The following is a 25,883-nucleotide window of genomic DNA, read 5'->3' as shown; positions in this document are numbered from 1 at the left end:
GTTGATGTGGGATATAAATGTCATAAATAAATACATGGAAAATCCGAATGTTGAGTTCCTGATTCTCATAACATGATGTCTGTTTTAGTGGCCCTTTACCAGGAGAAAAAAAAATACCTGTATGAATATAAGTGCTAGGGTGTCCCTATAATGAGCCCCTCCACATGACACACTGATTACGATTTATAACAAATTACTACTCTATCTGTGAAAAGTTATTCCGTTATTATACACTCTATGTACATCCTTATGCTGCACAAGCCGACGTGTTTGAAAATATAAATGAGATTAAATACAAATGCTATCACAATAAAGAGCGACAAAGTGGATGCAGCAACCAGCTCATAGGTTTGATTGCTTTGTTTTGAGAGTACGGTCGGCAACGACAGCTGCGCGGTGAAGGGGAAACTGAGACTGACCTAATTGGTTTCAATGTTTTGACGTCACTTGGTCTCCTGTCTATTAAACCTCCTCGCTAACGTCCTTGGCTCCGCTCCCTCTGACGCAAATTTTCTTCGGCCACGACCAGCCCTGCCGGAAAAAGGAAGTTGCGTCAGAAGGGGGTGTGGCGCGCAAAATTGCGGGGTCGGTGGCACCTTTGCCGGGCGGTTTATTCGCTTGGTAGGTAGGACGGGGAGCTTCAGAGTGAGGGGAAGGGCTGGACCGCGGACGGGTAGGAGACATGCTGGATCGGGGAGATTGAGAGATCCCCCCCCCCCTTTGTGTGTGCAGAGGAATGCTGGCCATCTGAGCGTGTGAGGGAAGTCAAATGCTTATAACTTGGTATCACAGACCCAGGCCAGGGTGTGCTATGGAGCTGTGGTTCAGATTTCCTTAAGAAATCAGTGAATGCAGCAGGTTCATCTAGCTGATTTCCCAGAGATTACATTTGTTTTGGGCTTTCCAATGCTTAAATTTCTGTAGCTCCTTATTTTAGACAACTCATTTAACCCTCCATTTTGTCGGGTACAAGCGCCCATCATAACTCATAAGCCCTTTGGGAAACAGGAAAACGTGCCCTGACCTACCAGAAATGGGGGGGGGGGGGGGGGGTGTAATCTTGAATTTGTGGTCTCCAAGACCTCTGGAAAACACTGTATTGAAGCTCATCTTTGCCTGTTCCAGGCTACACCTTTTTTTTTTCTATTGAGGATCCTATGTGCCTGCCCCCAATATTTTGGCTTGTTGTCCACTTTGCCTTCCTCCTGTCCATTGGGAGGTTACTTCATCTAGATATTATCCCTTCTTTGGAAAAAAAAAATATGGTTTCCTGATGAGTATCCACATGTTGCCCAGTGGAGGGTAGGGATCCACTATACCACTGATCTCTACTACTACTATTTAGCATTTCTATCTCTCTTTTCATATTTACAAAAACTTGATTTATCCCATGAATTCTTTAATAAACTTCTTGCTTGAAGATGAGGACATGAGCTTCACTTTTTTTTGTTGTTAACCGTTTCAGGGATAATGACAGATGTTGCAGATGCTGAACACAGTCTACTGGGCTGTTCTGGGAAAAAGCTGTTGGAAACGGATATCAGCTGTATGAGAGGTGATGTCTCACCAGCAAAGGTTATAGACATCCAGCTGGAGCATGAGAAATTCAGTAGTATTGAAAATGTTGTGACGTCAGAGTGTCTGCACGTTAAGGAAGAAGATGGTAAAGATGAAACACTCTACAGTCTTGCAGGGTGTGAGTATTGTTTAGAAGGGCTCATGCAGTGCTGGGAGATTTTACACTTAAAAAGTGACTGGAAAATTTGGCTCAGAAATAGGATTGCATGGGGAAAGAAATTTCACCCATCTCCAATAGAATCTAACCCATCTCCATCTGTACCAAGATCCATCCCCACCCAAGTCAACACTGTTTTCTTGCTCACATTCCTCGGTTTCCTCCCAACTCCAACAGCCTCCTGTGGTTTTTGGATGGTATTCACTGTACAACCAATGAGTGTTCCAAGCCTCAGTCTGATGCTCCAACTTGCTCTGTAAGTTCCACGCCTTGTTCAGGTGCTCCAGTTGCCTCTATCAGTGCATTCCAAGCCTCATTCTGGAGTCATCAGAGATTTTGATTACAGACCTGCAGGAATCCCATGGCAACGTCTTCCATATCCTGGGAATCCCCATGCAGCCCTCTTTCCTGTGCAGCTCTCTACTCAGAAACAAGAGGGGGCGGGGCGTTGGACATTATTGGGGAGGGTGGGAGCAACAATGCATCCAAGAATCTATTGAAAAGAATGCATCTAGTTCTTGAGGGAGACAATTTAATATGATGGTCAGGTATCAGTTACTTAGAAAATTTTACAAGGATAAAAGTCTTTTTGTATCTTAGAATGCTTCCTTTATAAAGCTAAAATGTATAGTATTTGCTTAAATCATGAAAAGGTTCTAGAGGCTTTGCAATTTACAGAGATCATTGTACCTTTTCCCCTTATTAGGTTTAGGGTTCCCAGTATGATGGATGGTTGCATATGTCAGCCAGAGTTGGTACTTCCTGCGTACGCATGTGTATGAGGAAATTGAAATAGTAGGTACAAATGGATATACTAATGTGCAACTGAAGGACAGAAAGTTAAAATCTGAAAGCATAAATTGTAAAAAGAAATAGCATTTGTTTTTAAGGAAAGGGCATTATTTTATTTTTTTATTTTTGTTACATTTGTACCCCGCGCTTTCCCACTCATGGCAGGCTCAATGTGGCTTACATAGGGCAATGGAGGGTTAAGTGACTTGCCAGAGTCACAAGGAGCTGCCTGTGCCTGAAGTGGGAATCGAACTCAGTATACATTTTGTATACACATATGCATACCAAAGCACCAGCAAATATGTAGGTGGAAGCAAAAATTTAAAAACTGAAACAGCATGTATGAACAGTAATGTTGTCATGAGACCTATTTCCTTTTTTCACTTGTCTTCAGATCCCATGGAATCCACCCAGTGCTTCCACTGCCTTATCACATTCCCTGATGCAAAGTTCAAAGAGCGGCACATGAAGCGGGAACACCCGACAGACTTTGTGCAGGAGAAGCTGCAAGGAGCGCTGTTTGTTTGCTTCATGTGCAGCAAGGCCTTCCATACATCCAGCCTACTTACTGCACATCAACGAACTCATGCGGAGCTTGTGAAAGAGCTAGAGACAAAGGGTAGCAACTTCCAGTGTGAGCAGTGTGGTAGGAGATTCCACCAGCTAGCCAAGTTACAGATGCACCAGTTAGTACACCTAGGAAAGAGACCACTCAGATACTCAGATTGGGGGAAAAGGCCCTATCAGTGCCCACAATGCGGGACCTGCTTTGTCCAGTCCTCTGACTTCCGCCGGCATCAGCAGGTCCACATGGAAGAGGCAATTCATGATCGTATCACAAAGCGTCAGCTGGTGCTTGTGGACAAGGGGCAATACAGGTGTACTGAGTGTGGAGAAAAGTTTCCCCAGGAGGCAGAGCTTCATGAACATTACATACAACATGCCAGAGGAAACCTATAGCACTAGCCATGGACTTATGCACGGATGATTTCTATCATTTGCTAAGAGTGCTGCTGCTGCGGCTTAGTAAAAGACCCCCTCAGCTGTGATTAAAAGTGATAGTGTGTATGTTTAAAACGAGCATTAATGTTGCATTCCTTTAACAATAGTTTGTATTGTCTTTCAATATTTGGTTTGCTTTCTCTCCTTTAAACAACTTAGGCAGACTTTTGACATTTAGAGGTATATATGTAATGCCATTATTCTAAACACTTACACATGTAATGAGTGCATACATGTTTAGTGCCTGTGTTATCAAGTCCACAGGGGAAGAGGATATCACAGTTGTCAATAACCTTCCCAAAACGCATTTTCACTAAAATACCTGCAATCTATTTTTTCCTTATCACATATTTATAAAACGTCTTTAATTCCTTCTTAAAGATATAACTAGGCAAATAGGTGTCCTTAAGTACTAGCATGGTAATTTTTTTTTTAACGGTTGCACGGTAAAAGAGACATTAGCCGAAAATGGAAAGTCAGCCTTTTTACTGTTCCGGTAAAAATAACCTTAGCTTGTGGAAAAACCCACAAAAGGGTGCGCTGAGGCCATTTTTTTTGTACTGCAGCTTAGTAAAAGAACCCCGTAGTGAATTGGGCCCTAAAACCTTCTATTTCAGTGTTCAGGGTACAATTGTGTTTTGCTGCATTTGACTTATGATTTCTCCAAACACCATACTGGCCTGCTAGGTGAACCTTTCCTTTGTACCAGCCAATGAGTGGAGTGGAATGGGTAGATGTGAAGCACCTATATACTCTTTCCAAAAATACTAGGACTAGGGGGGCATTCAATGAAGCTACAAAGTAGTAAATTTAAAACGAATCGGAGAAACTTTTTCTTCACTCAACGTGTAATTAAACTCTGGAATTTATTGCCAGAGAATGTGGTAAAGGTGGTTAGCTTAGCGGGGTTTAAAAAAAAGGTTTGGACGGCTTCCTACAGGAAAAGTTCAGAGACCATTATTAAAATGGACTTGGGGAAAATCCATTGCTTATTTCTGGGATAAGCAGCATAAAATGTTTTGTACTTGGGGATCTTGCCAAGTATTTGTGACCTGGATTGGCCACTGTTGGAAACAGGATGCTGAGCTTGATGGACCTTTGGTCTGTCCCAGTATGGCAATACTTATGACGGAGAGCAACTTATATAGGATTATCTGTGGACATTACACACAGCACTGCAGAGGAGATCTGTAGTCATTTAATACTGTGTAGTGGAAGGGAAACAATAGTACCACTTATAGATCTTACAGATAGAATATAATTCATAATCTAGGGGATGCTGTTATCAACAGATATCATCTTCAGCATCCCCAGTTTACTTAGACATCTAACTAGCATAAACCTGTTTTTTCATCTTTACTGTCTCTTGAAAATGAAATTACAGAATCAGAATGTTAAATGTTTTTGTTCAAACTGCTTGTTGATTTTTTTTTAACATGCTACTAATGTATTTTTCCCTTAATCTGTAAATACGCTACTGGAGCGTCAGCCTACTCAGGGTGCCATATTTGTGTACTCGGTTAATTGCACAAATAAATACCAAATGACAGTGTGGAACACAGTCACTTTTTTAAGGACTCCCACCTGCCACCATGAGTGAAACTGAAAAGAATTCTGCAAACACATCAGAGCAGGCTCTTGGCCTTTCTATCATCTGGATACAGTGACCTCTCGGGGACCTCTACTGTTACAGCGCTATCAGTCCTCTGACTGGAGGTGGGATGCTGCTTTGTATTATTTTAAAAAAATCTTCGCCCTATAGAAAATCAACTTAGTGTTTAAGGAGTGGAGTCTATTCTATTAGTGGGCCTCTACTGACCCTGTGAGTTCCAAGGGATTGAGATGCTGCCTGGGGCTACTAATCACAGGAGCCTGCTGAGAAACCTGGATGAGAAAGGTTGTGCTGACTGGTTTAAGAGGAATAGTGTTTAATGGTTGAGGCAGAGCTGCAGTGGTGTGGTCTTGATGTACATTTTCAATCACTGGCTACTACTCGCTCACTTTGCCTGCTGTTTTGGGAATGGGTGGATCCTGGAGTTCCCAGGGAGGAGGAGCAGAAGGTTGGGTTGGGCTGGTGCACGAAGTGTGTCATAGTTGGGAGGGAGGGTGATCTGAAAGCAGAGTCTGCATGGCAGGGAACATCAGAGGATGATGGTGGTAAGGTGAACCCATTGGGCAGCCCATGGCTAGCCAGCAAGCTAAGTGTGGCAGCAATGTTCTGGTTGACAGCTAGCTGGTTCCGATGTACCTGGAGTGCCTGGGCACTGAGGCACCTCATCTCGTTGCCCAGCTCTCCCACTTGATTACTGAGCTGCTGCACGCATTGGCCAAGCTGGGACACGTATTCGCCAATGTCATGTATGCGTGTGTTCAGTGTCCCCATGGCCTGCTGCACCACGTCCATGGAGCTACTCAATCTCTCCACCACAGACTCCATGTATTGCATTGTAGTAGCACTTTGTGCATGTTCCTGGAGGGGGTTCAGTGACTGCAAGTGCAAGAATGGTGTTTGCTGGAAGCTGAGGGGTTCTGTTTGCTGGTTGTTCCTGCTGTGACTTTGAAGGACCTTCAGCTTTATGCTGTCTTCATCATCCTCACCATCTGTACAAACAGCTGTAACAAAGTAATATAAAACCAAGAATTACACAGAGCGAATCACTGATCCCAAAAAGTCTTGTCTGACAACAGCACTAAGGAAGAGCAGAATAGCTTGTAATAGTTATAATCGCCTTTGCTTTCTGGGTGAGGGGGGCTCTTTAGATCTTGTTTGGAAAGAAGCAGAAATTGTGGACAATTGATGAATCTTGGAACATTGTGAGGCAGTTAGTACCCTCTTTTCCAGTAGGGTGAGTCACTGGGACTAGCTGTATATCTGTGTGTACTGTTTTGGCTTCTGGATTTATGAATTAGAAATGGAGATGTTTATTTTCAAGCTACATTGAGGTTCTTTGAGAACACAAAAAAATGTATTGGTGTTTTCACAGCATAACATGCTCTTGCCATGTATCTTTTGGGGTGGAATCACATTCATACAGTTGTGCAGCTGAAGAATCGTCAACACAGAAAATGACAGAAAGCAGGAGGGAGGATCCAGGGCAGGACTAGGGAAAGAACCCTTCTTCCAAATAAATATCTGTTTTCTTTTCTTTTGGCAATGTTTATTGGTTTAAACCGTGCTCTTTGTTATTTTTCTACTGGGGGCTATGTTGAACAAAAATAACTTCATTGTGAAAGCTGAATTCACTGTTGGTCAATGCACACATGACATTGGGTGGGGAGTGTCCTCCGCCAAAGGTACAGCTGTCCTGCGTAGTTCCCCTCTGATACAGTCAGCTTGGCTGCTCAGGTGCCCTCAAAATAATTTGTGTAACTAAAATAAAGTCTACCCCTCCCCCCACACACATATTTTCTCTTTTTGTAAGCCTATCTTCCTATTATATTCCACTAACACCTTACAGTTCAAAGCGGGTAACAAAGCAAGGCAAACCTCTGGGATATTATTAAAAGGAATAATGAATTAAACATTATTTAAAATAAGAAATTTCTAAAATAGTAAGGTCTTAACCTTTCGCCTAAATATTACATATGAATGGGAGGAGAAGATTATCTCAGCAAGTTCTTTCCAATGCTAAGCGGCTTAGAATGCTAAGGTGAATTCTCTAGTATCCTTAATCTCTTTTTCCCCCCTTGGGTGAAGGAAAAGAAAACAGATAGTTAAAGGTAGTCCTGGATCTAGCAGAAACTGCAAGCTGAGAGATCGAATTGGAGTAGCAAAGCACTCTTTCCTTAAGAAGATAAGAGTAGCCATACTGGGTCAGACCAATGGTCCATCTAGCCCAGTATCCTGTTTTCCAAACAGTGGCCAAGCCAGGTCACAAGTACCTGGCAGAAACCCAAATTGTGGCAACACTCCATACTACAAATCCCATACTACATGCTTCCCATGTCTGTCTCAATAGCAGACTATGGACTTTTCCTCCAGAAATTTGTCCAAACCTTTTTTAAAGCCAGATACACTAACCACTGTTACCACCTCCTCTGGCAAAGAGTTCCAGAACTTAACTATTCACTAAGTGGAAAAAATATTTCCTCCTATTTGTTTTTAAAGTATTTCCATGTAAGCTCCTTGAATGTCCCCTAGTCTTTGTACTTTTGGAATGAGTAAAAAATTGATTTACTTCTACTCGTTGTACACCACTCATGATTTTGTAGACTTCAATCATATCTCCCCTCATCCGTCTCTTTTCCAAGCTGAAGAGCCCTAACCTCTTTAGCCCTTCCTCATACAAGAGGAGTTCCATCCGCTTTATCAATTTGGTTGCTCTTCTTTTGAACCTTTTCTAATCACGCTATATCTTTCTTGAGATATGGCAACCAGAACTGAATGCAATATTAAAGGTGCGGATGCCCCATGGAGCGATACAAAGGCATAGTATTTTTGGTCTTATTCACCATCCCTTTCCTAATAATTCCTAGCATCCTGTTTGCTTTTTTGATCCAGTAGAGAACTAACTACTTTTTCCATGCAGTACACTGAACGAAAACCAGATTGTGAGTCACGCAAAACACTATAATTAACCAGGGAATGGTCTAACTGTACAGTAATAATATCCAAGGGGTATTGAAGCTGTTGGGACTGTTGCCTGTTACAAGGTGTTTGCTGGTTGTTTAGGATCCTTTACTATTGGAGTGATTATTATTCCTCCAAGGATTGCTGGACAAATGCCCTCGGAAAGCTGTAATTGGATCCAATCAAATAAATGACTATAAAAAGCTTCTGGAGCCGATTGCATAAGAAATTAGGGACATGGCTCCCACACACAATAAGAGACACTATAGTTTTTATAAAGGTGAATGAAATCACTCTAGAGGGAGGGTAGAAAAATTTGATCAGATTCGATCAACTGGTAAACCATCTTTAGTTGAAAAAAAATAGGAAGCTCTGAAGTCGTCAGAAAATAAAATTCTAAGAGTACTTATTTTGCTCTGAAAATAATCAGCTAATTGATCTGCAGTTGGAATAAGCTTAGAATCCTGGGACTGAGATAGAGAAGTGTCAGTATGAGTATTAAGAATCTGAAACTAATACTTGATATTAGGTTGATCAACTCCTATTTTCAATCCCTGTTTCCCAGTTCCTCTTCCCAACTTACTGTCTTCCAGCAAGTCCCAGTCCCCATCAGTCAGCCTTCACCATCCTGCCTCCACTTCCAACCCTTCAAGCTGGCTTACCACTTTTTTTAATCCTTCTATATTTGTTCCATACATTTATTGGCAGTGCCATCTCTGGAACAGCTATTTTGGTACCATAAGAATCTCAGCTAGTTTGAGCTGATCAGTGCCCAGTCTCCCACCCTGCTCACTTAGGATTTTAGGCAGCACGTGGCTCAAACTTACACAGAGTTGAATGGTGCAGGTAGAAGACAGAACAACCAAAACGGATATAGTGCCAGGAGAAAGACTTGAAGGGCAGGGGGGAAGAATTAGGGGTCCACACTTGACGTTGATGGGGACCACCACTGCCCTCCATTCCTTGCAAAGAAGAACATTGGGTTAAAACCTAAAAGCAGAAGCTTATGCCTACTGCTAGACTGAGGTTTTGATACTTTTCGTGATCAACAAAAAAGTTGCAAGGCCTCAACTGGTGTAGCCACTAGTTGGCCTGGTTCAGCAGGAGCCCACCTACTTTTAGCGTAGGCCCACCCAGTAGCGGCACACATGTGTCGAGCTGGTGGGGATCACCAAGCCCCATCAGCTGATCCAACTTCACTAGGATGCCTGGGCCACCTCAACGCTCTGGTTTTAGTAATCACGCTTCCAGCCACCCCCTATGCAGGCTCAGTTCATGTGCAAGATTGAACACATACCAGATGACAGTGTTGGTGGCTGGGAGCACGGCCACTGCCTGCCAGTGTTCACAGGGCCCAAGGGTTCCAGTGAAGGAGGTCTTCAGCTGGTGGGTCATGGGGTTCCAGCCAGCCAAAGTATTAATTTTTAACATTTGGTGGCTGGGAGGAGCTGGGGTAGAGAGGAAACGTGGGCCAACCCATTCCTCTCCAGGCACACCCAGAAATTGCCTTCTGGCTGTACCACTGCATCATACCACATTTTTCATCAGTTCTTATAAAGTTTCACAATCTACCAAGCCTCCTGTTTATGGTGTGCTGCTATCACAGGGCACAAGACAACAGGCAATACAAAGGCATGCTATGATAATTCCTCCTGTATAGGGAGGAACAGGGCACCAATCAATTGATAGCTGCACTGATGAAGCTGGGGTGGGAGGGGGGCAGTTACATTGTACTGCAATGGCAACCCCATAGGACTTACAAGTGCAGGAGAGGGATTCAGTTGAGGGCTCCAGCAGCTCTGACACTCTCCTCTCCTCCACAGAGAGGGGTAGGTTGGATCTTGGACCTCTGCCAGACCTCTCATGCCACTGTATACTCCTTTTTCGGGCCCAGCGCTGCAGGTCATACCACTTCTTGCGTACATCACCACCAGTACGCCAGCTATGGCCCAGGCCCCGCACCTTGCTTGCAATGCACCCCCAGATCCTCATCTTGGCCTCCTTGCCCAGTCTTTTTCTGCCACGGCCAAAGAGGGCGCCTATGTTCCGTCGCACCTCCTGGATGATCAGGTCCACCTCGTCTGGCGTGAAGTTAGGTTTGCGCTTCTCTTCATGGCTCTCCCTTCTGCGTCTTTCCTCTTCCTCTTCTGAAGTGTCCCCATGAGAGGAAAAGGAGAGGGAGGGGCTCCCATCCAGCGGTAACAAACTGGTTGCCTGCCCTAGGAAGGTAACATCAAATAATTAGTCTCTCCTGTTTAACAAAGGAGTTTTCCTCTTTTTTAGCATTTTATATTTCATATATTTAAATTGCAAGTGTTCATTTTAGTACAGTGGTGGAAATAAGTATTTGATCCCTTGCTGATTTTGTAAGTTTGCCCACTGACAAAGACATGAGCAGCCCATAATTGAAGGGTAGGTTATTGGTAACAGTGAGAGATAGCACATCACAAATTAAATCCGGAAAATCACATTGTGGAAAGTATATGAATTTATTTGCATTCTGCAGAGGGAAATAAGTATTTAATCCCTCTGGCAAACAAGACCTAATACTTGGTGGCAAAACCCTTGTTGGCAAGCACAGCGGTCAGACGTCTTCTGTAGTTGATGATGAGGTTTGCACACATGTCAGGAGGAATTTTGGTCCACTCCTCTTTGCAGATCATCTCTAAATCATTAAGAGTTCTGGGCTGTCGCTTGGCAACTCGCAGCTTCAGCTCCCTCCATAAGTTTTCAGTGGGATTAAGGTCTGGTGACTGGCTAGGCCACTCCATGACCCTAATGTGCTTCTTCCTGAGCCACTCCTTTGTTGCCTTGGCTGTATGTTTTGGGTCATTGTCATGCTGGAAGACCCAGCCACGACCCATTTTTAAGGCCCTGGCGGAGGGAAGGAGGTTGTCACTCAGAATTGTACGGTACATGGCCCCATCCATTCTCCCATTGATGCGGTGAAGTAGTCCTGTGCCCTTAGCAGAGAAACACCCCCAAAACATAACATTTCCACCTCCATGCTTGACAGTGGGGACGGTGTTCTTTGGGTCATAGGCAGCATTTCTCTTCCTCCAAACACGGCGAGTTGAGTTCATGCCAAAGAGCTCAATTTTTGTCTCATCTGACCACAGCACCTTCTCCCAATCACTCTCGGCATCATCCAGGTGTTCACTGGCAAACTTCAGACGGGCCGTCACATGTGCCTTCCGGAGCAGGGGGACCTTGCGGGCACTGCAGGATTGCAATCCGTTATGTCGTAATGTGTTACCAATGGTTTTCGTGGTGACAGTGGTCCCAGCTGCCTTGAGATCATTGACAAGTTCCCCCCTTGTAGTTGTAGGCTGATTTCTAACCTTCCTCATGATCAAGGATACCCCACGAGGTGAGATTTTGCGTGGAGCCCCAGATCTTTGTCGATTGACAGTCATTTTGTACTTCTTCCATTTTCTTACTATGGCACCAACAGTTGTCTCCTTCTCGCCCAGCGTCTTACTGATGGTTTTGTAGCCCATTCCAGCCTTGTGCAGGTGTATGATCTTGTCCCTGACATCCTTAGACAGCTCCTTGCTCTTGGCCATTTTGTAGAGGTTAGAGTCTGACTGATTCACTGAGTCTGTGGACAGGTGTCTTTCATACAGGTGACCATTGCCGACAGCTGTCTGTCATGCAGGTAACGAGTTGATTTGGAGCATCTACCTGGTCTGTAGGGGCCAGATCTCTTACTGGTTGGTGGGGGATCAAATACTTATTTCCCTCTGCAGAATGCAAATAAATTCATATACTTTCCACAATGTGATTTTCCGGATTTAATTTGTGATGTGCTATCTCTCACTGTTACCAATAACCTACCCTTCAATTATGGGCTGCTCATGTCTTTGTCAGTGGGCAAACTTACAAAATCAGCAAGGGATCAAATACTTATTTCCACCACTGTATGTACTTTTTTTTTTTTACTACAGACAGTATCTGCTATGCATCTCCGAACAGGATCTCAAAGTGCTCTGCAATGAAAACCAGACATGCAGCTGTCTCTGGGCTGAATGGTCTGGCTGGACGTTTCTGGCCTTATGATTACCTGGCTGTATTTAAGCAGGAGAGCATAGAAAGTAAAGCCAACAGCATGATGGAAAAATTATGTTCTTACCTGATAATTTTCTTTCCTTTAATCATACCAGACCAGTCCAGACTAATGGGTTGTGTCCATCTGCCAGCGGAAGGAGACTGAGAAAATAGTTCCAAGTAAATTGCCCCTTAAGGGTATCGTGCAGCCTGGAATGTTCGGTATTTCGAATAGCCAAGCAATGGTTCTCTGAAGTCTAGAAGAAAACACAGTTAATACCAAACAAGCAAACTACTGGAGCCAATAAGCAGAACTTCACTGTTCCTGCTTGGCCAAAAGCAACTGCAACCTCCCCTCACAGTAAAGTAAGCGGGAGGGAATGGTCAATACTGAGCTTGCCCAAGCACATAGAGATCCAGCCCTGAATCCGGGGAAAGTACTCTGTGATCCCAAGTAACAGGTGTCATACAGAGCTGGCACAACAACAAGTGGCAGGAGATTGAATAGAGAAGATGAAGTAGGCAATGCTGTAGGACATCCCACTGTATTGAAGCGTCGTGGAACAGCCAGGAATACCTAAAGGAAACAACACTGACAGACTTTAGCCATGGAGGGCATCTGGACTGGTCTGGTATGATTAAAGGAAAGAAAATTTATCAGGTAAGAACATAATTTTCCTTCCTTGTCATCTATACCAGACCAGTCCAGACTAATGGGATGTAGCAAAGCAGTTTCCCCAAAGAGGGAGGGAGAAAAGAAGAATGCAGAATGCTGAAAAATCAACAAAGCTATACACACAGCAAAAAAACTGATCAGCAGAAAAGGATTCAAATATCCGAACCACCAGACTACCAAAATGGAACAGAGCTAGACACTAGAAAAGGAACTGAAGCCATAGGATGTAAAACAAACATCCTGAGCAAAAGAAAAATTACGTAACCCCTGTCCCGAGAGTAGCAAAAGAAGCAGCAAAAGATACTCATGCCAAAGGACCCCCCCCCCCCCCCCCTTGGAAGGAAGGCAACAGTCGTATCTGAGCAACAAGGAGAGAACTGTCACTCCTAGACCAGGATCCACTTTTTCAAACCCTGGCAGGACAAAGACTAACTCCCAAACCTGCCGGTCTGCCTTGAGTCTGTTGGATGAAGCGACCCTGACAAGTACTAGGAGTACGCAACCCCAAACAGTGCGCCACACTTCATAGAAGAAAGGCCCAGGAACCACCTAGAACCCTGCCTAGTGAGAGAATCAAACTCCACAGAACAAGAAGAGACTCCAGAGTTGAGAGAACCAACTAACTGGAGTGCTAGTCTCTCCAGGAGAACCATGAAGAAAAGGGCAGCAGCACACCAGGGTACAACCGTAGAAACAGAGTACTCCTCAACCAGCTCGCTCTGGACTTAGGGATGAAAGAACAGAGCCAAGAGAACAAAAGGAGACAAAAAGAAAGAAAATCGAGAGCCACACTGTGAAGACCCCCAAGGTGCCAAGTAGCCACAAAAGGAGCAGAGACTAATTCAAACTCCAGCAATGGAGAAGCTTCTCGCCAGCCACCAAGAGGCTACAGCAAGCAAAGGTGCCACAGGAATGGAAGCTAACAGGAGACAAGACAGCCTTGTCTAGCAATCTAAACTGCGGTATGCCACTGCTGCCGAGAAGTTACTGTATCCAACCCGCAGAAAAGAGCTGGGGTTGACCAACAAGGTGAAACAGTGCCCAACAGGCAAAGGTGAAAATACGCTCCATTAAGAGACTGAACTGTGCTCAAGGGACAGGAATGAAGCTGCGCTCATCAGGCAGAGTAGGATCCGTGCTCAACGAGAACAAACGGATTTGAACTCAAAGCACACAAACTGAGCCACGCACCACAGGCACAGAAAGAGTTGCACACCTCTGGCAGAGACAGAAATGCACTGAACAAGCAGAGAAGAAGCTGAGAGTAAAACACAGAGGAAGAGCAGTGCCCCACTGAAAGAGTTGGATGTTTGAGGTACCTGCAGAACTGAAGCTGCGGTAGCGATGGAACTGTGTATAAAACGCAGAAAAGGAGCTGCTTTCCACATGCAAACGAGGAGCTGTGCTTCAGACACCGGTAAGGAGCTGTGCTCCAGACACTGGCAAGGAGCAACGCTCCACACGCTGGCAAGGAGCAGCGCTCCACACGCCAGCAAGGAGCTATGCTTCCTACGCAGACATGAAGCTGTGTAGCACCTGCAGTCACAGAGCTATGCTCCAGATACCACCCTGGAACCGCCCAATTTGTAGAGAAGAGTTGTGCTAAACACAGAAAGATGGAGCTACACTCAACAGGCGGTGGAACTGCGCTCTTCATGCAGACAGGGAGCTGCGTTCCACAGGCAGACACAGAGCCGTTTTCTACACGCAGACACAGGACTGCGCCCCATACTGAGACCTGCAGAGAAAGAACTACACTCAACATGTGACAATGGAGCTGCGTTCAACATGCAGAGATGAAAGGTTGCAGAATAAGCAGCGAAGGAACTTCACTCAACATGTCATGATAGACCTGTCCTCAACATACAGCGATGGACCTAAAGCCAACCTGGAACTGTGGAACTGTGCCCAACATGCAGCGATGGAGCCATGCCCAACATGGAACAGTGGAACTGCATGGAATAATGAAGCTGTGCTCAACATGCAGCGATGGAGTTGCGCTCAACATGCAGCGATGGAGCTGTGCTCAACATGCAGCAATGGAGCTGTGTTCAACAAGCAAAATGCATAGATGGAGCCCCGGGGAACAGCCAGAGAAGAAGGTGCTGCCAGGAGGCCAACAGGAAAGGAGCATGACTTGTGGAAATGCAGACCTGGCGCTGCACTCCCCTGGCCCAGAGGGACTAAAACTACAAGAAGAGAAAGCCCCGTGCCCCCAAGAGACACTCTCGGCCCTCAAGTGGTCTCTGAGCCACAATGACCGCCCTCTTAGGCAACCGATGTGGAGCAGCAGTCAACGTAGAGAAAGAACTCCCGCCAAGAGGGAGGTAAGCATCACGGAGCTGGAATCCTCAGACCATAGGGAGAAAAATGAGTGGGCAGTGAGGAAGAAACAAATCTCGCCAGGCCAGGAACAAAGAGGAAGCTGGCCACTAACACCAAACTGAGGAAAAACCAGCTAAGGGAGAGTCAAACTCCAGAACTAGAACAGAGCCACTTCCCTGCAGAAAAGTAGAGAAAAGCGCAGAGCTAAGAGGCGATAATCCAGATGCACAGCAATAGATCTGCTCAGCAAGAAAGAACTGCGCCCCTTACAGAAAAAGGAAGGAGTGCCAAATGTGCCAGGAGAGAGGCGCCTGAAACTAGAAAAGGCAAAATCCGCCTGTGCCAGGCTAAAACTCATGCCCGAAAGCAAGGGAAGCAAGGAAGAGATGACGGCAAACTAGTCCTAAAAAGGCACATTCCCATAAAGAGACACTGAACTGAGTCCAAGCAAAAGAATGGAGCTCCCGAGGGTACTCAGAAGAGGGATTTGAGCTAGCAGTTGCACACCAAGGTCAACTCAGACCCCTGCCAGAAGGAAAGTACCCTGCAGACAAACCACAGCAGACAGGAGGGATCCATGGGAACGAGAGAACCAGAACCTCCCTAAGGAAGGGAGGAAAAACTGCTGCCAAAACAAGAATCAAATAGCAGGGGCATCTCAAGCAAGATGCCAGAAGCAGCAGAGATCGGACAGTCTGAAAAGAACAGACCAACAGCCGCGTAAGGCTGACAAGAATTAAAAAATAGCCCTGGATTTTAAAAAACCGAGCCTGCAGCCAAACAGAGCCAACGAGAGACTTCCCCCACTTTGGAAATGGCAGACTAAGACCTCCAAACCGCAAAGGTAAAGTTCCAGCAACGGAGCCACCCTCCAAACCAGCCTCCGTCTAGGACTGTGAAGAGGAGAAAAACAACTGAGTTTCGTGATCCAGACACGAGTTGTGCCCCACAAAAAAAAAAATCAAAGCAACTGGTACCAGCTCAGAAGGGTCCAAGATCAGAATCAGACTCCGGCCAGCAAAATTCAAAGAAACTTCGCAAGCGGCCCCCTAAAATACATTGCCTAAGGCGGGAAAATAAATCAGGTAACAGGCAAGAGAAAGAAGGAAAAACCAGAGTTTTATTTATTTATTTTTAAACAACCTTCTTCACTAGTGAAAGAATTAATAAAGATTTACCTCAGAGGCAAAAAAGGAGAGAAAAACAAAGTTTCCTTTTTTTTTTAACAACCTTCTTCACTAGTGACAGGAATAAATAAAGTTTTACCTCAGAGGCAAAAAAGTTTCTTCTTCCTTTTTTTTTTTTTTTATAAACAACCTTCTTCACTAGTGACAGAAATAAATAAAGGCTTATCTCAGAGGCAGAAATTCAGATATACCTACCACCACAGAAGAGAACCCCATAGGGGAGACAAGGTACTCCATGCCACAATCAACCATCACCCTGCTAGAAAGACAGCCAGGGGAGGGAGGGAGGGGAGGGAACCAGGGTCACTGGATATCACCCTAGCTGGCAGATGAGGAATTCAGGACCACTGAGTATCATCTAAAACTAGCCCCAACATGGCTACCAGCACACCCCTGGCTCCACTGTCACCAGAAGAATCTAGGACAGGAGCTACCAGCTAGCAATCCAGAGCAGCTGCACAATCCGTCCACCATCCGCTAGGAGACAGAGAAAATACTGAACATTCCAGGCTGCATGATACCCTTAAGGGGTGGTTTACTTTATTTTCTCTGTCTCCTTCCGCTGGTAGATGGACACAACCCATTAATCTGGACTGGTCTGGTATAGATGACAAGGAATACAGATTTCCAACTGGTTAAATCAAGGCAGGGCAAGATAAAGCAACTGGCTGAAGGGCATGCAGAGAATTTGCACCAGAGCAGAGGAATACAACTGAGGCCCAGAGCTCAATAATTATCCTGTTTTTTCTCCCTTTAATCTCTTCATCTCTCTTCACAGGTACTGTCCCATCCTTATGGAAACATGCGTCTGTCCGTCCATTATTCAAGAAACTACATCTCGACCCATCTGTCCCATCGAATTTCCGCCCCATCTTCAACATGCCTTTCTTTCCAAAGCTCGTTCGGAAAGTTGTCCACAACCAACTTATTGAACATATTGAATCTAGCAATATTATTCATCCGTTCCAAGCAGGCTTCAGACCAAATCATAGCACCGAAACCCTCTTGTTACCTTTGTATGATCTTATCCGTACATCACTAGATTTATTTATTCATGACATTTATACCCCACATTAGCCCAAAATAGACTCAAGTTCAATGTGGCTTACAAACAATAAGTGAATAAAACACAATAATGTACAGAATATAATACAAATTACAATAACTTCAAGAAGCAAAGTAATACATGTGATCTTGTTTCATCCTTTTTTTTTCCATCTAGTCCTGCCTAATTATGCCCTCACCTAGGTGACAGCATAATTAGGCAGGACTAGATGGGAAAAAAAAAGGATGAAATGAGATCAACGTCAGTCAGTAATTATAGTTCCCTTACATCTGTCTTCAGCTTTTGACCTCATTGACCATATGCTCCTTCTTCAGTGATTTCAATTCATTGGTATTTCACACATTGTGTTCTCTTGATTTACTAATTATCTTTCTAATCTCTCTTACCACCTTTCTTTTCATAACAAAACCACAGATGCCCTTCCTCTTCTTTCTGGAGCACCTCAAGGCTCTATACTGTAACCAGCTCTCTTTAATATTTTTCTAGTCCCTCTCTTCACTATTATCCAGGACTATTCCTGCACTCCATTTTGTTATGCAGATAACATTCAAATCTTTAAGATCACAGACACATCTGTCACAATCCTTAATAACTGTCTCTCCAAGGTTTCCTCATGGCTCAAATCCAATCTTTTGTTTCTGAATACTGTTAAGTATGAAACAATTATTTTTTCACCTTCTCACCATTCACCAGTACCGGCTCGTTCTCTAGATGGCACTACCTTATCTTTCAAGGATACAATCAAGATTCTGGGTGTTGCATTTGACTCGGCTCTAACCTTTAGACCCTTCAAGCTTCCTTTTTTGCTCTTCATTGTCTTTGGTCTGTCTGCTCCATCCTTCCTGCCTCATTTTTACGTCCACTTATACATATACTGGTTATTTCTCGTTTGGAGTATTGTAACTCCCTTCTTGCAGGTCTACTTTTAGAGAGTATAAAATGTTTACAATTCATCGCATTAACAACAGTCAAATTACTTCACAAAGCACAATGTTTTGATCATGCCACTTCTCTTCTGATTTTTGAACACTGGCTTCCTATCTCCTCCCAAATAAAATTCAAGATTCTGCTGTTTGTACAAAAATCTAGGACTCCTTCTGCCCCTCTCTATCTTAACAGATATCGTATTCCCTACTCTCGTTTATGTTGCCTTAGATCGGCTGATAATAATCTTCTTTCCTTACTACTGCCTCCTTCTAGCCAACTCACTACTACTCGAGATTCTGCTTTTAGCTATATAGGTCCTAAACTCTGGAATGAAGTTCCACGTCAGATTCGGGATCAACCCACCATCACATTTTTCAAATTGGCACTAAAACTCACCTTTTCAGAATTGCAATTGACCCGCCTTCATAACCCTTCCCTTTTGCCTGACTTTTGTGACTTCCTGTCTTTTCTCTGCCTCCTCCCCTCGCCCCTTCTCACTCCACAGTGTCTCCATCCCATCCCATCTCCCTTTTTTCTCACCGTGCCCTAGTTTTTAATTTGTTTTTGTAAACTGCATTGAAGCCTTGGCTAGACCCCATGTGTATATCAAGCATGTGAAATAAATAGATAAAATAAATAAAGTAACTTGTCTCATGGTCATATGGAGAATAAGTGAGAGCAGGAAGATTATTTCGGATTTTAACATCACACTTTTTCATTGGTAGCTCAAGGTGAATTACATTCAGGTTCAGTAGGTACTTCCGTGTCACACAGCTGTCAAGTTGTTTCAGGAGGGAGATTTTAGGTCAGTCCTGGATTTCTGCCAGCTCCATCCTGATGCATTATGGGACCTGCAGCACTGATTTCAATGGGTAGAATCAAGATCCTCAATTATTGCATTGCTTTAGGATGTAAGTTTACAACCAGGACTGGCGAAAAAGTCCCTCTCCTGGAACTGGGTAACAGACTGTAATCCTTGGGGGACAGCAGAGCTGTCAAGTTTACACCTGAAGCAGCTGAGGATGAAGTGGCTTGTTCAAGGTCCATAAGCAGTGTCAGCAGGATTTAAACTCTGGTTGACCTGGTTCTCAGCCCTCAAGGCTATTCTTCCACTAGATTAGAACATTATTGAACTATACCAGAAAATATAGTCTGGGTTAGTAAATCAGCACAACTTAAAAAAGGCTGGTCTAGCCACCTTCCACTTCCAGGAATGAGCAGCACAGAATTGATTTTCCCACCTGGGGTCTGATGGGTAACCCAGGTGACCGGAACTGGCCACTGCTGTGGACAGGACACTGGCTTTGATGGACTACTGGTCTGACCCAATGTGGCACTTCCTAAGTTAGCTGGACCATAAAGCACAGAACCTGCAGTGAAGAAGCGATGTGGTCTGACAGCTCTGTTCCAGCTAACTCACCTTGAAGTTCAGCACCCAGGCTCAGGGTTCTGCTGTCTAGGCAGGGGTAGAATTCTTCATCTGAAAGGGGTTCCTCTTTGATCTGTGCATGCTCATGGTCTGGTATGATTTTAACCTGGCAGAAATCTTTCTCTCCTTGCTTCATCTCAAACTTCACAGGCTCCTGTTTCACCCCTTGTGACTCTGTTTCTGTGACTTCATCTTTCCCTGAGAGCTCTAGGCTGCCATGGAACATCTGCATTTCTCCAAGGTCCTGCCTTTCATGCAGAGATCTGCTTTCTGGTGCTGAAAGACAGGTAGAATAGGATCAGTTACTGTAAATGCCTTACAGGGGCATTTCAGAGAGAAATCAGAGGGACAATGTCTCGCACTGCTGATCGGTAGATCAAGGTAGATATTTTCCTGTCCCCCACAATGGCTTAAACCAGTGGTTTCCAATTTTTTTGTGTCTGTAACCCCATGATTGCGAACAAATAAAATTGCTTGACCCCTTTTCCCCCGGAGGTGCAGAATAGTGATGCACTTATGGACAGCCCAGCTATGTTGTACCCCAAAACCAGGTTTTGTGACCCCATTTGGGGTCCTGATCTACAATCTGGTAAGTTCTGGCTTACAATCTGAATTTGTACCTGAGGAAAGGAGAAATTAGATCTTACTTACTAATTTGTTTCCTTTAGTCCCTCTAGACCGGCACAGATGGGTTATGCACTCCTGCCAGCAGATGGAGACTGAGAACACACTGAACGTCAAGTAGGTATATAAATGGGCTGTGCCTAACTGTGTTCTTGTGAGTCTTGTTTCTGAAAGCCTTGCTCCTGAGTTCCTGTCTTGTTTCCTGCCTAGTCTTGTTCCTTTGTCCCTGAAGTTCCTGTGTTTTGCTCCTGAAGCCTAGTTCCTGTGTTCCTGGCTCCTGCTACAACCTAACCCTGTTCCTGGCTCCTGCTACAACCTAACCCTGTTCCTGGTTCCTGCTACAGCCAAGCCCTGTTCCTGGTTCCTGCTACAGCCAAGCTCTGTTCCTAGTTCCTGCTACTGCCAAGCCCTATTCCTGCCTTGTCTTGCTTCTGTTTGTTCCTGTTGCCTAGCTCCAGCCCTGCTTTGTCCGCCATGTCTTATGCCTTGTCTTGTTTTGCTCTTTCTCGTGTCTGGATCCAGTTCTTGCCTTGCCTTGTCTGAACTCAGTTCTAGCCTTGTTTCTATGTCTTGCCTTGTTCCTGTCTGGGTTCAGTTCTAGCCCTGTTGCTTTTCTCTCCTTGCCTCGTCTGGATCCAGCTTCTGTCTTGTCCAGTCCTGTTTGAATCCAGTCCTTGTCTTGCCTTTTCTGGACTCAGTTTTAACCTAGTTCCAAGTCTTGCCTTGTTCTGCCTGGGTTCCAGTACTAGCCTTTTGCATTGCTTTCTTTGCCTCGTCTGGATCTGGGTAGACAACAAAACAGCAGATACAAAACGGAAGAATGTTCAAAAATTTATTGATGATGTCAAATACCAGACTTATTGGTATTTGACATCATCAATACATTTTTGAACATTCTTCTGTTTTGTATCTGCTGTTTTGTTGTCTACGTTGGAGTTTGCAGATCGTTTGCCTTGTTTTTTGGGACCCTCATCTGGATCTGGTCTTGTTTGTTGTATCTTGTTTCTTCTGTCCTGCCTAGTTTAGCCTTGTCTTGTCCTCTCTTGGTTCTTACACTGACTTGTCTGTTGCAGCTCCGTCTGCAGCCCAAGGACTCACCACCCCCTGAATCTGTGACAGAGACGTCCTCCATAGGCCAATCAGGTTCCTTTTCTGAATGAGAAGACTCCAGCTCCATCACATCTTCCAACTCCTAGTCCACATGATGTTTCTTGGAGGAGCAGCCAGCTGTAGACCCCTGGAACAAGACCTCTATGATGACTCCCACCAGCAGCATTCTCCTGCCACTAACAAAAGGTCCTGTACATGGCCAACACAAAATCAGGATGAAAGTCCACTTTAGACAGCCCAGGCTGCACCATGTTGAGAACAGTAGACTCAATCAAGGTGACACTCTAACCGTGGCAGCATATCCAAAGGTCGGAGACAATTGAAAATGGCGGTGGTTCCCACCAAAACTAGAACCGCCGCCATCCCCAACAGCTGCTCCGATACCCCTGCAGCCACAGATGCACCCACCGGCCGCTGCTCAGAACTTACCAACTCTGCAGCCAGGGAATGCAAAGCCTGCTCCCCTCACAAAAGGAACAGCGACCAGCTGCATTGACGGCCCGGCCCTGACAGTGCAGCATTTTGGGCGCAACGCTGCTATCACAACTCAGACCATAGGAACAGGCCCCAAATACTAAAAGCAGCAGCACAAGCTAGCACTCCTCCAGGACCACGACAGGGAGCTGCAGAGATCTGGTGGCCCCTTTGAAAGGTAGAGCCCGGCACTCTGTCAGGAAACAAATAAGCTTGCTCTTCCTCTGAGTTTTAATTTGTTTCCTCTTCGTTAGGTGTTGTTTTTTTTTTTGTTTTTTTATTTTGGCAAAAAAAACACAAGAGCTCCCAAGAAGAAAGAAGCTGCAGGCAGACCCCTCACACTCACGACCGTCCCAGTGCCCCGAGGCAGCCAAGGACAATCGAGCCCAACAGGTAAGGGAGCTCAGAGAATACCAACATGAGGGGGAGGGACTCGGCTGCCTGAGTGTGGCACTTCTGGGGCTTCAGAGACCCTACGGGCCTCAATCCTAGTCTGGCAAGCAGGAAACTGACTGCCCCCTGAAACTTCCTTTCTTTTTGTTTGTTTTTTAAGTTAATTACCGTATTTTTCGGACTATAAGACGCACCGGACCATAAGACGCACCTAGGTTTTAGAGGAGGGAAATAGGAAAAAAAATTTTTTCCTATTTCCCTCCTCTAAAACCTAGGTGCTCCGGTGCGTCTTGTCCGAGTTCGGGATCGCCCTCCCCTACTCACGTCAGCGATGTTCCCTGGTGGTCTAGTGACGTCAGGGCAGGAAAGAGCCCCCTCTTTCCTGCCCAGCGCTCTGCGCTCCGTCCTCCTCCGTCCTCCTGTATGCTGCCTGACGGTCTCGGCGATATTCAAAATGTCCGCCGAGAGTCTCGGCGGCCATTTTGAATCTCGCCGAGACCGTCAGGCAGCATACAGGAGGACGGAGAGCAGCGCGCTGGGCAGGAAAGAGGGGGCTCTTTCCTGCCCTGACGTCACTAGACCACCAGGGAACATCGCTGACGTGAGTAGGGGAGGGCGATCCCAAACTCGGGGGGAGGGCGATCCGGAATCGCTACCTTCGGACTATAAGACGCACCCCCCATTTTCCTCCCAAATTTTGGGGGAAAAAAGTGCGTCTTATAGTCCGAAAAATACGGTAGTTGTCCTCGACCTGCCTGCTCTGTTCATGAAGGAAGTTTTTTTTTTTTAAGAACTAGAGATTCAAAGGAAAATGAGACTGCACAGACTTACCACTGCTATCATCTGCTGAGACGCACAGCCCATGTATACGCCTATTTATTTATTAGGATTTATTTTCTGCCTTTTTGAAGGAATTCACTCAAGAAAGTACAGTAAGAATAGATCAAACATGAGCAACAGGCAATTACAGCAGTAAAAATATTCAAGTAACAATACAAAGTATGGCATGGTATACTACTTGCAATGACTACACAATACGTAATAGAACATTATAATAGTGAAGGGTAAGGCAAAGTTGTAACATATAGATGAGTAAGAAAGTAGGAAGAATTAGAAAGTAAGGTGATTGATTTGAAGAGAGTTGCACATGAGGTCAGAGAGATGGTTAAATATTATCTCAGCTAGGGTAGGAGTGGATAAACATGTCCCACTGCAGTATGTACAGCCCGAGTTAATCCTTGTGTGTGTGTGTGTGTGTGAGTGAGACTAACAAGTTAGTTACTTCTTCCATTAAAGGCTTGGTTGAAGAGCCAAGCTTTCACTTGCTTCCTGAAGTACAGATAGTCTTGTGTTAAGCGGAGCCTTTCAGGCAATGCATTCCAGAGTGTGGGGGCTACTCCGGAGAAGGCTTGCTTGCGGGTATCACATCATGTAATGTCTTTTGGAGAGGGTGTAGTTAGTGAAAGTCCTTGGGAGGACCTTAGTGTCCTTGACGGTGTGTGGTGGATCATCCTATTCTTCAGATACTCCCCGATCTGAAGGCCATTTCCTTTCAAGGCCTTGAAGATCAGACATAGAGTATCATATTTAGCCCTGTATTGTACTGGTAGCCAATGAAGTTTTTGCAAAAATGGTGTGATGCGGTCGCGTCGCTTGCAACCTTCTATGAGTCTTGCTGTTGCATTTTGAATCAACTGGAGCTGGTGCAGGCCCTTTGTAGTCAGACCATTGTATAGTGCATTGCAGTAATCTTTTGCCTCCCTATATGTGGTCATGTGCTGCCGGAAACTCCTCAGTATGTCGATATAGGTGACAGTATCGATCCTTGTGGTGCTCCGCAGGTCAGTGTCCATGGTGGTGATGAGTTGCTGCCAAACATTATGGATTGTTGCCTGTCTGATAGGATCTGAACCAGGCAAGTACTGTTGATACCTGTTTCTGTCAGTCGTGCTGGCAAGATATCATGATCCACGGTGTCAAAGCTGCTGAGAAATCTAGCAGTACTAACATTGAGGCAAATCCCTTGTCTCGGTTTCTGTGACGATCATCTACCAGGGATACGAGGACCATTTCTGTTCCATAACCGGGTCTGAATCCAGATTGACATGGATCTATCCAGTTACTCTTTTCTAGCCATTCATTAAGTTGAACACAGACTGTTTGTTCTATGAGTTGGATACTGGCCTGTAACTTTCAAGTTTGTCCTGGTCAAGGTTGTTTTTCTTCAGCAGAGGGCGAACCACTGCCCTTTTTATTTATTTATTTATTGCATTTGTATCCCACATTTTCCCACCTCTTTGCAGGCTCAATGTGGCTTACAATACATCATGAATAGTGGAAATATAATAGAATAAAAATCAGAATATATCTTAAAACCTTGAAATACAGCACATGCTGCGACCACATGCTACGGGCAATCCCCCCTGTTCTTAAATATCATTTTGGAACTGTAACATTTCTTGTAACATTTTAATGCTGTTGGTAGTTGCCCATTAGAAAGAGGTGTTCACAATTTTTGTGGCGCCTTCTATAAGGCCCATACTTGCCTGCTGCACTGTCTTTGATGGTCAGGGATCAAGGGAACAGGTAGTTGGTCGAAGGTCTCTTAGGATTTTGTCAAGGCTTTCCTCTGTCATTAGGTTAAAAGTGTTCCATCTGTCTCTGTTAGGAGGAGGCGAGTTTGTGCACCCCTGGTTGACTGGTTGGGCACTGGGTGGGATTGCCTTTAAATCCTGGTGGAGACTTTTAATTTTGTTGGCAAAGTATGCAGCAAAATCATTGCAGTTCAGTTTAGACTTGGCAGGCTGGTTTTGTTGTGGGGGTTGTAGAAGGCTGTTTACTATACTGAACAGCTGCTTGGTTGAATTGGCAGCCTGTGCAATGCATTGTTCAGTGTATTCTCAGTCTCCATCTGCTGGCAGGAGTGCATAACCCATCTTTGCCGGTCTAGAGGGACACTGGGGCACGGAAGGTTAAATAATTTGCCGAAGATCACAAGGAGCATCAGTGGCGTTAAAGCTTTATATGCTGGTACACCGATTTATCTTTATTCATCTTGTTATTCCATATACTCCCTCTCATGTTCTTAGGTCACTGAAAGATGATCAAAAGCAAACACGGGTGCTAGAGGTCAATAGCACCCTATTAGTACCCATGTTTGCTTCCACTCAACTCTGATTGTTAATTGCATGCAAATGCATGAAAACTAGGGTCTCCCGCATTCCTCCCTAATGATCAGCGAGCAGCGTGCCAAGTAAGGGCATTGCTTCTGCTCCAAATCCTATGTCAGCTCGGAGCTGGCATTAGAGTTTGCTAGCAAGGGAGGAATAGGGGAGACCCACTGAAGTGGCTTGATGGTTTGGGATTTTCTTCCGGACCCATCAAACCTAAGCCTGACCCGCACCCCCCACCCCCACCCCCAAAACACAAAACCCTGGTGGTTTGGGCCACTAGGTTCTCCCTCCCACCCCAACCCCCACCCCACAATGAACAAAAATGCCTCCCGCAGTCTGAATATCTCCCCCCC

The 25,883-nt window shown here is 45.0% G+C and overlaps 2 protein-coding genes across 3 annotated transcripts in view; one reads left to right on the top strand and one right to left on the bottom strand.

Annotated features, from left to right (window-relative positions):
- The first annotated feature begins 511 nt into the window (after positions 1 to 511).
- Positions 512 to 4,728, top strand: ZNF576 (zinc finger protein 576). Its single transcript, XM_030212548.1, has 4 exons — positions 512 to 621; positions 1,466 to 1,696; positions 2,922 to 3,511; positions 4,654 to 4,728. The coding sequence occupies exons 2-3, from the start codon at positions 1,471 to 1,473 to the stop codon at positions 3,485 to 3,487; spliced, it is 792 nt and encodes a 263-aa protein (XP_030068408.1). The 5' UTR covers positions 512 to 621; positions 1,466 to 1,470; the 3' UTR covers positions 3,488 to 3,511; positions 4,654 to 4,728.
- LOC115476266 overlaps positions 4,713 to 25,883 on the bottom strand; it is a 31,865-nt gene continuing 10,694 nt past the window's right edge. For both annotated transcript variants that reach the window (XM_030212547.1, XM_030212546.1), the window contains 3 exons: positions 19,748 to 20,032; positions 9,860 to 10,318; positions 4,713 to 6,142 (listed from right to left, as the gene is read on the bottom strand). In XM_030212547.1, the coding sequence (XP_030068407.1) occupies positions 5,505 to 6,142; positions 9,860 to 10,318; positions 19,748 to 19,988 (1,338 nt within the window). In that variant the 5' untranslated portion in view covers positions 19,989 to 20,032 and the 3' untranslated portion in view covers positions 4,713 to 5,504. The remainder of the gene's footprint in view (positions 6,143 to 9,859; positions 10,319 to 19,747; positions 20,033 to 25,883) is intronic.

The sequence above is a fragment of the Microcaecilia unicolor genome, chromosome 8, assembly GCF_901765095.1.
Source record: "Microcaecilia unicolor chromosome 8, aMicUni1.1, whole genome shotgun sequence".
NCBI lineage: Eukaryota > Metazoa > Chordata > Amphibia > Gymnophiona > Siphonopidae > Microcaecilia > Microcaecilia unicolor.
Note: the sequence above shows the minus strand (reverse complement) of the source record. Positions and strands in the feature narration are given on the sequence as shown.